The 18,508-nt window shown below is 39.1% G+C and overlaps 1 protein-coding gene across 1 annotated transcript in view; it reads right to left on the bottom strand.

Annotated features, from left to right (window-relative positions):
• Positions 1-5,955: 5,955 nt before the first annotated feature.
• rras2 (RAS related 2) overlaps positions 5,956-18,508 on the bottom strand; it is a 35,991-nt gene continuing 23,438 nt past the window's right edge. The window contains exons 2-6 of the mRNA XM_078247938.1: positions 12,674-12,761; positions 12,402-12,504; positions 10,735-10,843; positions 8,785-8,903; positions 5,956-8,015 (exon numbers count right to left, since the gene is read on the bottom strand). Coding sequence (XP_078104064.1) covers positions 7,928-8,015; positions 8,785-8,903; positions 10,735-10,843; positions 12,402-12,504; positions 12,674-12,761 — 507 coding nt within the window. The 3' untranslated portion in view covers positions 5,956-7,927. The remainder of the gene's footprint in view (positions 8,016-8,784; positions 8,904-10,734; positions 10,844-12,401; positions 12,505-12,673; positions 12,762-18,508) is intronic.

Genomic DNA, 18,508 nt, shown 5'->3' with positions numbered 1-18,508 from the left:
AACACCAAACCGGCATTTTCAGCTTCATCCACTTAGGAGACTGTTTTTGGGGTGTGAAAAATGCCAGCATTGCGTGTATGGCGGACTAAAGCAGAATGACACAGATATTGTGAGAAAAGATATTCTCTTACCTTTATGCAGATAAAGTAGGCCACTGAGTCTGATCTCAGCTGTCTGGCCAGACTGACATCGATACTAGCCTTGAGCTTTTGTGTGAAACCAAAACTAGTGAGGGGATTGGCATCTAATGTAATAAATAAATAAATAAAATAAATATTAACAAAAAAAAAAAGAAAACACAAGCTCAGTGGTAAAATTGTGTAAGTGTGCACATTTATTCCCAAATTCCTACCAATTTAAAACAACAAACCATTTGCTTCAACAGAGACATGTCAGGGATTAAACAAAACAAAGACCCTGACATGATGGGCCTTTGGAGTTTGATTTGATTCAAACTGAATTGCCATCTCTTATATCAAGAGATGTTTTTAACTAATAATTGGGTTCATTGCTTTTATTTTTTCTATACAGTTATGCAGTTTGAATGGTGGAACACAATGTTTACCATGCAATTAAAATGAACCTGTCTTTGATTAAAACATGATCATTCTGTACTCTGATAAGCTCTTCAGGCTCTGAATTGTATCTTGTCAGCCCACCTTGCCCTTCCATCTCCAAGACACAGTGTTTACTGAGTGGGTGCCAGGACACAGTGTGATTATACTAGCTGTAGGCCCAAGTACGCACAGACTCCACCATAAATTACAATGCCTGCAAAAACACATGAGTTAGGCTGGTTGTACTCAAAACTGTAGGAGAGTCTTTGTGTATGAGTAGGCTTATTCAACTATTTTGATTTGCTATACTTTAGACACTGCTCTGCAGTGGTGGAGGAAGTATTCAGATCCTTTACTTAGGTGAGCGTATATACTATTACCATACTGTAAAAATACTCTTTTACAAGTAAAAGCCCTGCATTCAAAATGTTACTTAGTAAGTAAAGGTATGTAAGTATAATCAGGAAAATGTACTTAAAGTATTAAAAGAAAAAGTACTCAATGCAAAACCCCTGTGACTGTTATACAATTATATGTTATATCCTGAGATTATTATTACTCATGCATTCCTGTAAAAGCAAGATTTTACTGTTGTAGTTGGTTGAGGTGGAGCTCATTTTAAACTATTTTGTATCGGACTGTCACTGACGGATCATTTAGTCATTTTTCATGCAAAATCAGTTAATGGTTCCAGCTACACAAATGTAAAGATTTGCTAATTTTCATTTTAATAATTTAAAGGTTTGTACTATTTTTTACAAACCAAATAATGGATTAATGAAATAAATCAGCAGATTAATCCATAATGAAAATAACCATAATAAAATAGTTGCCAATTCATTTTCTTTCAATCAACTGATTCATCGACTAATCGTTTCAGCTGTACTTGTATAAACTGTTACAGGTAGTTTAAAAAGCTTTTCATATGTCTTTTATGCAAAAATCTTAATCTGTAAAGTAACTAGGTACTAAAGCTGTAACACAAATGTAGTGGAGTAAAAACGACTATATTTGCCTCTGAGATGTAGAGGAGTAAAAGTAGAAGTGGCCTGAGAAGGGAAGACTCAAGTACAAGTATCTCAAATTTGTACTTAAGTACAGTACTTGAGTAAATGTACCAAGTTACATTCCACCACTGTCAACCTCAAATGGGACTACCACCTCGGTACGAATCTAGTAACTTAACCTTTAGCTAGGGAATGAATGTTTTAAGCTTATCAAACTACTTTTGAATATCAGGACGAATTATGTGAGGTCACCAAAGTTTATGAACCAATAGGAAAGCTAAAGGTGTGGCTTCTCCTACGCTAACAGGTACTATAAAACTAATAGGAGGGTAAGACAAGCACAGTGTGTACACCCACATGGTCCTTAATCTAATCCAATCCACTTTATTTATATAGCATGATTTTAACAAACACAGGGTTTTCAAAGTGCTGCACAAAAAGATAAAACAGAAATAAGTAGAATAAATTAAATACAATATGACAAACACAATGGTGGTTAGATGGTTTAATCAGGCGTAATCCTTTAATGGGAAAGGAAAATAGGTGTCCTGGATGTCTCTTTGGGGCCCTGTAGGGGGAAATACAGACATGTGTGTGTCTATATATTAGCCTGTATGTACTCACTCCCCTAACTCAAGTGGGCCCCGTGCTGCTAGCACATAAGAGATGCCATTTTTTTCCTTTTCACCTCTGCCCCTTTTAGCGTCTGTGTTGCCATTGGAGAGCTGACTGCTCTTTGACAAGATCTTTTATGGTACAGATTGGCTGCCAAAGTATAAAGACAAGAGAAAACAACACATGCACAGATCTCAAAGAGGTAGCCTTCTAGCCTAATGGAAAATTTGACATTTTCTTTTGCAACTGTATCGTATTTAGTGTGGGTTTTATTATGATTTCAATAAGATAAAGGAGTATAGCAGTGACCTAAATTTGACCCCTGATGCTAATGTTAATGTCTTGCCTGTAAGAAAGTCTCACATTAACGTAGCAATTTGTTATGGGTTGTTTTGATTTTGGCCTCAACAAAGAGTTAGCAATCAATTCAAATGTTCAGTTCTAACTCATTTTTCTCCAGTAAGACCATCCCTCTTTTGAGGCTGCTGATTTTCACACCCAAAACAAACTGTTCATCTGTATTTGGGAAATAAGTACTGGGAAGTGAATCCTAGTTCCTAGGAAGTGAAGCTATTGGTTTTCTGGATGAAAACAATAATGAACAGAACCTGGCACCTCTTACAGTCTAAAGCTGCTTGCACACAGAAAACACGATTTCACAACGATGTGAGAAAACTTAGGAGGCTAAAAGATCTCTGGCACTGGCAGCAGTCTCTTGGGATGTCCAAGCACAGATTCAGAATACCAATTATATTGTGTGCTCAGGGTAAAGCCTCCTCTACTGATGGAGCATCTGGTGATCAATGATACAGCCACAGTATATCCACAAACATCCACTGGATTCCAAATTGTTGGCTGAGGAGGAATTGGTCAGCTTATCAAGAACTGTATGCTTTGATGTGTTGTTGTTGTGTGTTGGCTAGTAAGTTTTCCTGGAGATAATTTATTGTGCTGTTACCTGGTGGAGACACAGTATGTATGCATTAATATGATTATGTGTAGTGGACATACTTACAGTGGGTTTTCTTCCATATTAGAGCCATTTCCAAGTCGTGATCATTCAAACTGACTAATCACACAACACTCGCGCACACACACACACACACACACACACAATGATACTCATTTTATGAAATGTGTGTGTGTAAATCACACCTAGGAAAGCAATCATCCAGCAATGCTCCTATTTTTAATTCCTTCCAAAGATGAGCATTCTAAAAATGCTGCTATTGGAGGACTGAGGCTGAGGACCACCATGACTCCACAGGTTATTACATGTTAAAAAAACAAAAACAAATCTATGCTCTCTGTGTTTGTGTGAATTTGTGCCAAACTGTCCTGATCACAGTCGCACCCCCTGCTGAGACATAGCCTGCCAAATTCTTGACTATTAAGTCCAGCTCTGTGATTGAAGCACTTTAGCTTGTATACAGATATTCTACCACTGTTATTAGTAGAAAATAAACATTGTCAGTTCTCAAGCACATAACTTATAGTATAAAATGTCAAGTCAGTAGATAGATAGATAGATAGATAGATAGATAGATAGATAGATAGATAGATAGATTGATTGATTAACTTAGAGTATTCTGCCATGAGTAACATAAGCCATGAGTATCATGAACACCAAACAAGATCTTATGTGAATGTTTTGGTGATGATGCTGTCTAGGACGGTGTGAGATGTGTCAATACACCATGGACATACAGTGAAGCTAACATCCCTATATATCTGCCAGCAGACACAGTGTGAAGCTGACGCGACTTAACACACTCGCATCGCATCTCTCATTTCCAAATCCGTTGCACCTGTCAACTAATTGCGCATGAGGGGGTTCCCACCAATCTTTACCATATCGGCCTAGCTTGACAACACAAACGAAACGCAAAGATGAAAACTAGCGTTTGAAACAGTACACTTGTCATAACGGGGAAAGCTCGCTTACCTGTCGTAACTCCACCTACTGTAAGACATGCTCCTGTTGCTGCTGACTCCCTCCATGTCTCCGGTGAGCTGTACGGACTGGACTGGATGGTGAGACGTCAAAATGAAAGCACAAACGCTCGTCTCTCCGTCCTCACTAAAACCAAACCAAACACGAACTCAACAATCGCCGTTAAGTGAATGTGCAACAGAGGCTGTGCAGTGCAGTCAGACGCTCTCCTATGGGCTATACCACCACAGAGAGGGGAGCGCGAGCGAGCTGTCAGCTCACTGTGTACGCGCCGATTGATTTCATTCTCGCGGACCCGCAACGCTGATTAAAAATTCCTACTGACTGTGTCCTTCGTGTCAATAGACTCGGAAACATCAGTCTAATGTAACAGCAGGTCGATATCAATGGATGAAACTGTGATTTGTTTATTTTGATTATTGGCACCCCATGACTGCCTATATAGCAAACACTGAACCTTCTCGCTGCTGATCGGTGCAAACAGGCAGAGAGTTGCTGTGCTATAGCCCACAAACAGTTCTGTTTCTTTATTTTCCAAATGCTGAATTCAATTGTATGTGGATATGTGCACTTTAAGAAGTAATTGGACATGGATGTAATTCAATTAAAATAGGCCCACTTTTTTTCACAGGATCAGACTCACACACAGCACATTGCTTATTGCATGAAGACTCCTGCTTCTAAGATAACTTATTGGATGTCAGCACAATTGTGATTTTTCAAACATGGAGACGCTTTAAAACAACCTATCATTAGGCGAACCAATCCAGAGAAGAAAGTAGAAATGAGGGCAAATGGCATGCAGGAATTCCTCTTGAGTTGCCATTTCAATACTCTGAATCCAAGTATCTGCAATCTAATATCTCTCATTAAACCAACAAATGAACATAAAGGACACCAAGCTGTGGAGGTTCTTCAGCCTTTCCATACCTTATTGTCTATATTCTTTAACCAAGGCTGGAGGACACCTAAATAACACTAAGACATTTTCTCTTTCCATGTTCACTTTTTTTGAAGTAGCAAATATCATGTCACTATGATTTGAATTTAAATTTCGATTCTCTCTTTGCGTATGCAAGGGCTAACAAGGATGCTAGACAGCACCATCATCATCAAAACACACAATGAGGATATATAATATACTTTGATATACATTTGCATCTATGTCTATATGTTATTTATTTTTATTTTAACCCCTTAGGTGTTCAAGCATTTAAAAACATTGCTTCAGAGTCAAAACAACCCCCTCGTGGTCAGATATGTGTATGCATGTATGTGTCAGTAATGTCAATTATCAGACCACATATGTATTTTCAGTGTCTACTTTTGCTCCCAAAAGCTCTTATTTGGAAGAAGCAGGAAGACTGTGCTTGGTTTGAGGGTCTGGCCTAGATGTGTGTCTGCAGCAGAAAATGTACTATTATATTGCCTCCCAAAAATAATATTTCTCCCATACAGTAGACCGATGCTGTGGCAGCAAGATTCAACAATAGGCCAAAGGTCTTTTGGGAATTCCAATAAATGTAGTCCCAAAACCAAAAGAAAACAAATAGAACCCAGAGGGAAACATGCCGTTTATGTGCAACTTAAACCAAAGTAGATCAGTGTAGATCTGGACTAACCAACAGGATTGTGAAGAGATGGTATTACAGAAATTCCCTAATGGATCCTTACTGTGTACTGGGATATAAGTGGTCGTATTGATGCTATATCACCAGTTGGAGTCATGCTTTGAATAATAATGATCTCACTGACACAAGGCTCTGTAAAAGATTCAGGTCTGTGCAGCTTTTTGAATCTAAAAGAAAGATTCTCTACCCCATCTGGCTCAATGACAGATTTTATTTTTGCACCAAAAGCTAGACACAGGGCAAAAGACACCGATATGGAAGAAAAAGAAAGAAACAGTATGATTTGGATGTACACTAGGATTTCCAATAAGATGGGAAGTGGGTATTTCAAATCTCACTGATTATAATTATTCCTTCATGTAGTTTTAAGCTCCTAAAGACCAGAATCATTTCTAAGACCCTCTCCCACCTGACCTGGAATTTTTACGCTCTGAGCTGGTGGTGAACACCTCAAAGATAAATATATTCTCCATTACGAAGCCACAATAAGAAATAACATTCTGGTCACATCTGGGTGAAGATTCCAATTTTGTAAATTTGGGCCAACAGTCATCTTCAGTTTAAAATACTCAAGATAATTAAATATTCCTCTTTACATATATACACAGCTATGCTGTGAATGTGTATTCACTTATAAACATATAAAAATACTTGTCAACTAGTTTGATAAGAAAATAATGTATAAAAGTAGAGTAGAAACATTTAATCAAGTCCATTAGCTCCATCATCAGATTTTCTTGTTTATATTACAAGATGACATGAAAAACAAACTGCGGTACTTCATTTATATGCCCGAACAGAAGTACAGAAGTGGAAAGGGGAGGCAGAACGGTATTTCGTGCCTGTGGTGATGATAGCTCCACAAGTGGCAGGTCCGGTGAGTTCATGTACCGTTGGAAAACGGCTATTTTACGATGTGCAGCTCAATGCTTCCACTTGTCCTGGTTTTCCAACTGACAAATCATTGGGGGGTAAAAAAGTAAATTTAAGAGAATAATTCAAGGACACAAAACAAATACATTGCCACTGTGTTATTGGAATGATATAACAGTTTTTGATTTGATCTATATCGTAGACTAAATGTTTGACAGAAAAGATGCATTACATTGGAATGATCTGAACTGAACGGGGCTCTGAAAGCTTCTTGATTTGCAACAAATGGATTTGATAATATTACTTGTCAAAAGTTGAATATAGAACATACAGTGTTCAGTGCTTTGATCTGAAATGTTAGTTGTCAAAGATACACAATGTGCTACCAATAAAATAATCTACTGCTGCTGAGAAATCTGAAACAATGTATGATCAATCCAATTTTGACCACCCTCATGAAAAAGATTTCAGACAAATTTGCTACTTTCGGTACATTGAGGAGATGGCATATGATAAGAATGGTTCAATCTATAAGACTTTAAAAAAAAAAATCAAATACAGTAGACACTCCATATTTGGAAATTGAGATGAAAGCAGAAACCACAGGCAAAGAAGAAAAATCCACTGCAGAATGCCAGAAAGTTCTATCATTGTAGCTTTAAGGGCTGTCTAGGCATTATATTTATATACATACTTATATATTCATTTTCATATACGTAAAACCAAACTCAACCTCACACACTGCACTGTGGTGATTTAATAGATCATTAAAAGTACACTTTGAAAATCACAACAAATGTCACATATGTACAGTAGCAGATTAGCACATGGGAGCAAAGTTGGATATGGCACAACATACACAAAGCTTCATAAGATAATCTCTGCTCTGGTCAGACACGGAAAACTGAAGAAACTCATTAACATTCTGGATATATAGTTTTCATTCAATCTCGGTAGCAAGTACAAATGTCACTACAAGGCAAGAGAAGTCCTTCAGAGTACAAAACATTAATTTGTCAGGCTGATTTAGAAGGCAATGTTTAGTGTTGGGACTCTCTCATGTGAATTAGATTAGGGCTGAAGGTAGAGTGGTGTTAAAATTTGGCATTGTCAGTTGTCCATAGTGATGTCCTGGGGACAGCAGTTCCTGGTCAAAGTATTTCAGAAAAGGCTGTCTGAAGTCATGCACGTGGAGAAGGCAGCGGTCAGTCATCCACTTTGGATGTGATGTCAGGCAGAGTGGGTGGGGTGGTAGAGAGTAGCTGCATGAGTTACAGTGATAAGGCCGACTCAGACGATCACACAATGGCAGCCACTCTTGTCTTTCTCTTTTCTTGTAGGTTCTGGCGACGGTGGACATTCCTGTTCTTGGAATTTCCTGGGAGTTAGAAGAGAGCAAAACTATCATGACACGCCTGACTGTGTACTTCTATGATCTCTCTTTTTCTTTTCTTTTTTTTTTAAACAGAAATTACCAAATTTAGAACAGTTTGGGTTATTTCTCTGAGATTTTTTGTCTGTGGTGTTTTATCTCGGCTTCTTAAATCGCTGGTTCAAAGCGGGCGAGGCGCAGGTGGAAAACGATGATGTCATATACTTCCATGTACCAATCACAATTTTGCACTTTTTGAATCAGAAAGTGATGACATGTGGGGTTGTTTGCTCATGTTGCCAGGCGACTGCCAATCAAATCTGATCAAACCACACGCACACGGTCTTGATGAGGCAGATCAGTAGATTTTTGGTTAACTCTTAATAAAGATGTTTCCTATTCAAAACTTTACGTTTGATTGTTGCTTATTTAGTCATGTTTTTTTAGGGGAATTCCATGTCTTTATTGGCTAGTTGACAGTAGAGAAATGACACTGAAAGAGGAGTGGGAAATGCAACAAAGGTCCCTGGCCAGACGTAAACCAGGAGCGTTGTGATTCATGGTCATCGACTTAATATCTAGGTGCCACCCTGAGTAATAAATATTCAATGTTACATGTACAAAACCCTCACTGTATTCTGTGTTATTACCAGGTATTACAGAAATGCCTGAATTGTTTTAGTCACTGTTTTAGCTTTTAAAAAACTGCAGATTTGAGGCACTGAAAGATCCACATGGGGATAATATGTAAAAGTTCCCTTTATAAATCACCTACCTGATTACTCTAACCAGCTCGTGGAAAGCCTGGTCTACATTCATACGGATTTTGGCTGAAGCCTCCATATATGTGACCTTCAGTTGTCTGGCCAGCTGCTGGCCCTCTTCCTGGGTTACCTGAGGCAAATGGAAGAAGAAGAAGGAGAATAATGATGGGCTGGAACTTTAGCTTTTTGGAACTCAGATTCTAGTCAGAATCCCGACCTCGAATGTTGTGGGCGGGGCTAAATTCGGCTGGCATCCAGGCTACTGGAACTTGAATGTAAATTGAAATCGAGCACATGTAAAAGCATTTTCCCCTCAAAACAAAACATGCGTTTATGAACACTGAACCATCTCTATCTGTTATCTTCCGACAGGTAAAGATGATGCGGCGAAGTAAAGTGGCAACAAATGTCATATTAATGTAAAATGTGAGTTTGTTAGATAGCATTCACTGTTTGTGCACATACTCGTCTTTAATGTAATACTTACATACAAACAGTGGCTAAACTGTATCCAGACTACATGTTAAAGTTTGAGCCAAAGTGCTCCCATGACTAATTGTGTGTCCATTTGTGAAGTGCTATCGTTTAAGGCTTCCTGTTGCAACTTAGGTGACCAAATCAAGAAAATAGTTAATAGTTACAAAAGATAACGGCTTCTGGAACTATGGCTCCAACTGGATTTGGATCTCAGCTCATTGATAAAATTTCATTTTCAGGTGTGTATGCATAATTACTTTTTGAGCTCAGTCTTAAAAGGTTACCCTAGATATTCAACATTGTTTATTGTATTAACTAATTACCCCTGTAGGAAGTTGTACAGGGCACAAAGCTGCTACATACCATTTGTGCATATGGCTTAGTATGTCAAATTCAGTTTGTACTGTATACCACACATGTTCAGACTTTCACATCCAAGTGAAAGTGACCCACTGAAAACACTGAAAGAAGAACTTTGTTATTTTCCAACTTAGCACCTTTTCTCAGCTAAAAATATATTGAAACATGAAAGTATTAAATATTTACACTGACGCTCACATTTTCCAACACTGACACTTCTTTCACTTCATTTCCAACCTGACCAGGTTTTCTCCTGAGCATCACAATATCATCCACCATTTTGTTTTGTTTTTCAATACCACAATCCTTTTCATTACATAGTGCACTGTGGGATTTCATTCTTTAATTTCTCGCTTGTAAACTTACTACACACTTAAAAATTAGTATGTATGCATCTGGGACACCATCTTTTTGAAACAGCTGTGCGTATAATCCGGACCTGAATAATGCAAAAGGTAATTAGATCCAAAACTAGAATATATTCCCTGATAGCAACAGACTGGTTAACAAAAATGAAGTGAATGAAGTTGTTGTGATGTTATTATGCGTTATGTTTAGGCTTCAATACAGAGCTGCCATCAAGCTAATTAGGTCACATGTTGTAAATTATCACCATTATCTATCATGTTGTCAAATACATTGTCTTTATCATCTACATGTCTCATATGGAAGTAATAAATAATAGGTAGTACACTAACACAAGCTAATTTCACATGAGGCTTGAAATACTGATTTCAGTGAATAAAACCCATTGATCGTAAATAGATACAATACATGTGCCTGTAAGGCTTCATTTCACCATAAGGGGGCGGTGTGGACTCACTGCAGGAAGTGACAAGCGACTGTATACCAGCATCCAGAAAATTTGTCATTTCATCAAACTCCCTTTTCTCTCCATCCATCCTCCCCTCCTGACACCACTATTTCTACAGCCTCTCTTTTATTCATACACTCGCATCCTGTTGTATCTTGGCAGCCAGCAGCAGCTGCAACACTTGCTTCCACTTTTAAATATGCAAATATGAATCCTCCAGATTGGTGGATATACCATCTCTTCAGATGATCAAACAGGGTATATGTTTGTCAGTCAGTGGGTTCAGATCTCTGCAATCTGTTGGACTTACTTGTCTCTGTAGTTCCAGATCTGCTTTATTTCCTACAAGGATCATAGGGAATTCATCTCTGTCTTTCACTCGGAGAATTTGTCTTTGGAATTTGTAGATTTCTTCAAAGCTGTAAAACATATCACATGGTGTTATGTGTTGTTCTCTGCACAAACAGGATATATAATGTTTTATGTGTAGATTTGATTAATCTAAAAATGTACATGTGCCTGATATCGCAATGTAGCTAAATGACCCACCCAGGCACACAAACACACCCGTCACCCAAAAGTTGGGGTCACGGCCACTGTGCATCAGACTGAATCAGAATCAGCTTTAATGGCCAAGTCAGTGTAAACACCAACACATACAAGGGATTTGATTTTGTTGCCATACATTTATATACACAGAAATAGACATACGGCTAAAAACAAGGATGATAAAGCTATGTACAGATATAAGTTTGTATATAAAAAAATGTATATATACATGTGTAAACAGTAATAAAATTGTGCAATGCAAAAGTGCAGGGTTAAACGTGTCAGCAAAGAGAAAAGGAAGTCAGCTGTGCTCTTACAGAAACATAAAATATGTTTGTCTGAGGTTCTGCTCTTTGCACTGACCTGACCGTTGTCCCACTATAATATAAAGCCCATGTGCACTTTTTTAACCAAACAGCAAATAAAAATGTCAATCTGGGGGGAAAAAGAGGCAGAATGCAACCACAAACCAAAGACGGCATTCCAGCCACGGGCCCGCAGGCAGCTTGGTGAGCACATAGTAAATCTGGAAAGACTTGACTAATATAAATGGAGGAAGGAAAGACTGTTTACAACATAAACATTGGGAGGCACTGCAGTGCTGGGCATGGACACAAAGACAGGGAGGATAGGGTTTGACAGATGGACTACAAGAAGAATTCTATAGGGTAATGTGAAAAATATTTTAAATGTGTTTTTTCAATGTTTTCATGAAATCAAACCCTATTTTTGATATTATTTATGGTCTGCATTGTTTCTGCAAAAGCCAATAAATGTATATACATTCAGTAATTATGTCTCTAGTCTCTAGTATTGGTAGTGGCAGAAACTGCCATTGCATTTATAGACAATGCCCCAAAAATCAACCTGACATATTTGGTGTATTTGGGAACTTTATATCTCCACTAAAATGTAAAATAAAGTTTAAACAATGTTAAGCTGCACAGCATGACTTTGAATCACCAGTGGGTCAGTGGGGTTTAAAGGGTTAGAAGAGTGCCTATACATACTGAAATGAAAAAGTCATGACGGTTTTAAAAGTTATACAATTCTTATCAAGCCCATTAAAATTGCCACGTAACTAAAGATACCTCGATACCAGCCCACATACTATTGTTAAAATAGCACATGGGCCTTAAATAGGAAGCTAAGGTACACAAATAAGTGAATTCAAGAGAACAGGATAAGGGAGGAATGTTGAGAACAAAAGAAAATGACAAAAAGAACAGCAGCAAGGGGGTCCGGAAGTACAAGCGGCGACAAGTGAGAGTATCGGTGCAATATTTATGGTTTTAGTAGAGCGAGAGGCAGAGGAGGAGAGAAAGATGGCGTGTAATTGTGAACAGTAAACAGAGGTGTGCAAACAGAGAGAAAGACAGAGAATTGAGCTTGTAACTGAGTTTGCACATGACATGAACTGTCACTTACCTTCCTCTGTCAGTGACTGAGAAGACGAGCAGGAAGCCCTCCCCTGTCCTCATGTATTGTTCTCTCATGGCTCCAAACTCTTCCTGTCCAGCCGTGTCGAGGACTAGAGAGTGAACACACACGACAACGCAAATCACACAAAATAATAGACTTTTTTCAATCAATTCCTCGAGTACAATAGAATGCAATAGAAACACGCAAATACCGTACGTGTGTAGTCTTTGTATGTGTGCATTTACTCTTGTCATGTTTGGTCAGCAAAGTGCACTTACTGTCAAGTCTGGCCGCCCTTTCGTCAATCACACACTGCTTGGTATAAGAGTCTTCAATCGTGGGGTCATAGTCGGTGACAAAGTACGACTGCAGGAGAGAAAGAAGAAAGACAAAAGAGAGAGAAGAAACTGTGAATGTCTTGGGGTCTATACTGTACATTATGTCAGGATGAGACACAAGCTGTGTCCCAATTACATACTAACTGTATACAGTACTCACTATATACGGATCTTTGCAGCAAGTGTGCAAGAAACCAACATGCTTTTTGTTTTGTTTTTTAAAGATTATTTTTTAGGGGCATTTTTAGGCCTTTATTTCCACAGGACAGATGAAGACATGAAAGGGGAGAAAGAGGGGTAATGACATGCAGCAAAGGGCCACAGGTCAGAGTCAAACCCGCAGCCTCTGCATCAAGGAGTAAACCTCTATACATGTGCGCCTGCTCTACCAACTGAGCTAACCCGGCCACGAAAGCAACATGCTTTAATGTTCTTTACTAACAGGCAATAAAGCAATACGTGCGCTGTGCAAAGGCAATCAAACCGCGACTTTAGAGTAACACTGCCAATTACACTTAGAGAGACAACAGAATGTTTTTTTATTATTATTCTGAGGTGTTCCTGGAGCTGTTTCACCACCATCCACAATTCATTTTCGTTTTGCAGCTGTGAGCAGCTCTTCCTTTTCCTTTGTGCATTGCATGGTAGATACTACTGACTGTTCTGAGTACACTTTATTTTGTCAACAGCGTCAACACACTACTGCATATACTGAAATCCTGCTTAGAATGAGCATGTACCATGGATTTGGCTTCATAATGAATGGATATGAGAACAAACAGCCACTCTGTCCTTGTGTTTTTGGTGACAACAGCACAGCCAGCCTTACTGACCTCTACCTTTATAACCATACTGCAGACAGGAGGTAAACACACTGTCTGCAGACACTTGCACAAAAAAATGTCATGTAAATATTCCCTCACATAACAACCACTGCTTACGTTGAGACAGCAGGCTGGTTTTCATGCTCATAACACATTTACAAGATGTCACACCACTCACTCCTGAAGGCTTTGATTCCTTTATTCTGGGGCCGATATCGGTCTCCTAGTAACCTAAACTGGAAGGGTGGGGCCAGGGGGCTGGGAGCCAGGAGGAGGAGGAGTCATGCATTTTTTACATTTTTCCCATATTTTGTAGTTCTCGCTCTCCTCGGGGACTAGTTAAGTGGTGACAGCTTAGGGGAGTGCTCGCGGAATGTCAAACCAACACCCTAAAACATGGAGCAATCCCGAGAACAGAAAATCCAGACAGGATTCCCTGTTGTTCTAACAACAAGCCAAACATTTTTTTTACATTTACAGTCACATTGTTTGTGTGTGAAACTGTGTTTTGTTTCACACAGGTTGTATACTGCTTATTTGCTAGGCAGCCAGGAACACAAGGGAGATCTTGCATTAAGTGAACTAAATGTCTCATCTCATCTGACTCTTTGAGTAACACATAGACAGCTGACACACATCAGTAAAATCCCTTCATAATTCTCATTAGAACCCGACTGAAATATCTGCATGACCAATATTAGTCACCAATCTGAGGTTATTACAGAGACATAGGGGCTTATATCTTGGCTGATAAGTAACAACTAATTGTTGTACAGAAATGTGTTGAGGTCTTTAAATGGCAAAAAAAAAGCTAGCTGCTGATAAATTGTCTGTTGATTGACTAATCAACTAATAGTTGCAGCTTTATCACCATTACATACTTCCAGAGGGCACTGACTGTATGAAATCCTGCTCAGTAAGTACTATATCTTCATCCAAATAACCAAATTTATGAGATCAAAAATGTGTCATGAGCAGATATTGTCATCAGATTTTTTTAACTCTCAATTATCAATATCAGTAATAGTCCAACTTAAGCTCCAACTTTAACATGTGAATGTTTGTGATTCCAACTTATTGTCTTTTGTATACAAATTCTGTCTGCTCAAGCAGCTCCCTGTTGTTGTAGGAGATGCAGGTAATCTCTCCCTTTCCCTCTCCTGTCACTCTGCAGCATGCAAGCATGCCGGCCTGTGTCACATTCACTCACCACTGTTCAATAATTTATCAGTATTACGGTTCATCCTAGAACATGCCTCACTGCACTGCCAGTGTGCCTTCAGACGACCAGACAGAGACAGAAAAAAAAGCTGCTTGTGTTTCTTGTCCCACCCACCACCGGTACCACCACTCTCCCAGCAGTTGCTTCAGCACGTGACCTCGGCTTCCCGTCAACCTCTTATTCCTATTCTGTCAACCTCGGGCAGCCGTATTGAGCACCGCACTCCTCTGGCTATTCCTCCCCTCCCTCCACACGCATGGGTAGTGTAGCTGCCTTGCACTCTGTTCCGACTGAGCTGATTCTCTCAGAGCCGTTTCCCGTGATAGATGAGGCTGTTTTGCAGTGCCAGCAGCACCAGAGCCAGTGCTAACAAGGCTGTAGCTCGGTCTGGCCGGGCGATGGGCTAGGTGAGGGAGTGCACCATGACTCAGGAGGACTACCAATAACTATGTGACATAAGCCAGCCTGAGTCATGTCCAGTAATATGACCTATAAATCCTTATATTAGTCCATGACTTCATCAGATGTAACCGGCTCCTCAAACAGAATAAATCAGACTGTATGAGTCCAGCAGAGCTGCCCCAATGTTTCAGGGAGGGTTAGGGTTACCCAAAAGTTACTACTATGTCCATCACCTGCAACTAGGGCTGGGTATCTAACCTTAGAACTTGTGTCTGAAAAAGTAAGGAATGAGTGCTTTGTTAGACCATCCATACGCTGCGAAGCGGAGGAGGGTCTGGCTACTCCACATAGCATTCCAGGATGGCGCCAAGCTCCGCACAGAGCCGCTGCAAAATAGTTGTGCGAGAGAAAACTCAGAGTGGACAGATCAGCTAGCTGTCTCAATTTACCATGCAGAGACCTGAGGAGCAGTCAACCATAGTCCAGGAAAATACATGCATCCGGCAGAATTTCCTGCGGCACCAGAGCAATCCCGGAAGTGGAACGTCAAGGATATAGACCTATATGTTAGGTATCTTTTTTTTTCTATTTTCTACATATTCTTTGATCGGATATCTCCTGGTTGAACAATTTTACGTCTTGTACAGATGCTTTTGTTACAGTAAGACAACATTAAGCACTGCTGTTATGTTGTTTATGTGCCAAAAAAAGGGTTTAGGGAAATGGTTATTCTCTTACTATGGTACTGACATAACTTTTAGGGCTAAAACTATGATTGATTGTTTGGTCTATAAAATGTCAAAACATTTGAAAAGAAGTCAGCAACTGCCTAGTTTTGTTCAACAAAAAGTCCAAAACCAAAATATGAGTTAAGTTTACAATGAAAAAACAGAAAACCCTCACATTTGAGAAGCTGAAGCCAGAGAGAGTTGATATTTTTGGTGGAAAAGATTACTGAAACGATTAATTGATTCAATGACTCAATAGTTTTGACTAAAAGTTGTAATTCAATGTACTACTTTGGTGCTGATACTAAATACTTCCAGTATCATATTGACATAAGTCAGTTGTACGCATGTCAAAGTCTCTTTGACGAAGACAGTTGCAACCCCAAGTTGCTCCCTGGACGCTGCTATGTGGCTGTCCACTCCTCCTAATGCTTAGGATGGGTCAAATGCATTACATCGTACTGTACGATTGTAAGTGACGAATAAATAAAGTTTCTTTCATACTGAGACCGATTTCCATGAAAACACTGGACAGCCGTCATAAGGAGACAGCCGGCACACACACAGATGGTCCACAGTGGCCTGTGTGCAGTAGATCTTAAAAGATTCATTGCTAAATGCCCTCTTCTCAGATAAATTATCTAACTGCACTGAGCACACGCAACTGAGGCATTTGCATTACATTTCTGCAGCAACTTTGCAAAGCTGAGGTAAATAACTATTTAAACAGAGCCAACTTGCCATATAACCGCATTGAGCATGGAATGATGCTTAAAAAAAAAACTAAGAATAAAGTCAAGCTTCATTTAGGCAATCGTTAGTGACATATGACATGACACGACCACCATCGTGCATGTGTGTGTATTTGTGAGCTGTAAATCCAGGATTATCAACATCCTTGGATTGTTGCCTCTGCTAAAAGAAGTTAGTAGGTGCATAAGCACACTGTAGAGAAAAAGACAATTGATAGATTAAAAGAACATAATAAAACAGAGAGAGACAAATCCAAAAGCCTGCAGAACCAAGCTGCAGTATAGTTTAGATGTTGGTGGCAAGGTAGGTCAGGCCACACTCAGTGACGGTCAGCTCACCAGGAAGGAAACTCCACCTCTGCAGCGGGCAGCTGGCCCGGCCGAGCCTTCGGGTGGTGGTGACGTCACAGACGACATGTTCCCATACCCCGTCTACCTACCAAAGTCCAAACCTGTCACTCAGTTCCCCTCCAGCATTCCAGCCATACATCCCAGCCCTCCACCCACACACCGCACACGCACGCTCACACCAGGAAAACATTAGAGGCCTGTTTTTGCCATAAATACCGGACCGGTGAATGAATCTCAGCTGCAGCACAGCTTTTGTGTTGGGCTGTTCTCTATCTGGATGCTTTGTGAAACACAGACGGACTGAAATTACCACACAAAGAAGAGTCGAGAAACTTGGGCTGAAACAAATGATGATTTTCATTATCGATTACTGTCTTGATTATTATTTTATATTAATCAGTTAATCGTTTTGGCTAGAGCCCGAACAATATATCGGCGGGCCGATATTAGGCATTTTCCAAACTATTGGTATCAGCATTTATAATTGCCAATACATGAATATTTAAAAAATAAAATAAAAACGGACGAAACACCCATCAACCACGAGTGTTGGCGTTGCGTAGTTTGTCCACCAGAGGGCACTCTACAACGTCCCTGTTGGCAACACTCGTGTTTAACCCTTTAAGTTTCATATCTTAAGTTTGGATTTTTATACATTTTATTTATCAGAACTTTAATATATTTTGATGTTCCTCTGTTCTGTTGTGACAATAAAACAAACAAGTTTATTTTTAAACTGCATTATCATATTATTTTAATGAGGACTCATAAATAACTACAAATAACTAATGTTAGGGAAATCTGTTTGTTTTGTTCCGCGTTTCTGGATTTTGTTTTTAAATATATATATATATATATATATATATATATATATATATATATATATATATATATATATATATATGCGGATATATCGGAATTTTAAATCACCAAATATTTGTATCGATATCGGCTTTAAAAATTCTTTATCCGTCGGGCTCTAGTTTTGGCTCTAAAATGCCATAAAAAAATGGCAATCACTTTCCAAAAGTCAAAGTTAATGTCCAGTGAGCAGTCCAGAACACAAACAAACTTAATTGACAACAATGTAATGTAGAGGAAAGCAGCAAATCATCACATTTGAGAAGCTGGAACCAGAAATGTTTCAGCATTTTTGCTTGAGAAATGGCTCAAATGATTACACAATTATCAAATTTGCTTTTGATAAACTTCCTGTGGATCGACAAATTGATGAATACTTTAAGCAATTTAGCCATGCCTGGTACGAAAAACATAACCTTCAGCGATGCATTTAAAGATGACCCTTATTGGACAAATCGTTGTTGAGTGAACCACAAAGACAGCATCAAATCTGTGTGTGTGTGTGTGTGTGTGTGTGTGTGTGTGTGTGTGTGTGTGTGTGTGTGTCTTCTAATCTGCCTCACAATTCAATAATAAGTATTAAATGACGTAATATCTCAAGCACCTGCTTAGGTTTCTTTTTAGCCCGCTGCTCT

Source organism: Sander vitreus, chromosome 1 (assembly GCF_031162955.1).
Source record: "Sander vitreus isolate 19-12246 chromosome 1, sanVit1, whole genome shotgun sequence".
Classification (NCBI taxonomy): Eukaryota; Metazoa; Chordata; class Actinopteri; order Perciformes; family Percidae; genus Sander; species Sander vitreus.
This window is presented reverse-complemented; position numbering and strand designations above follow the sequence as displayed.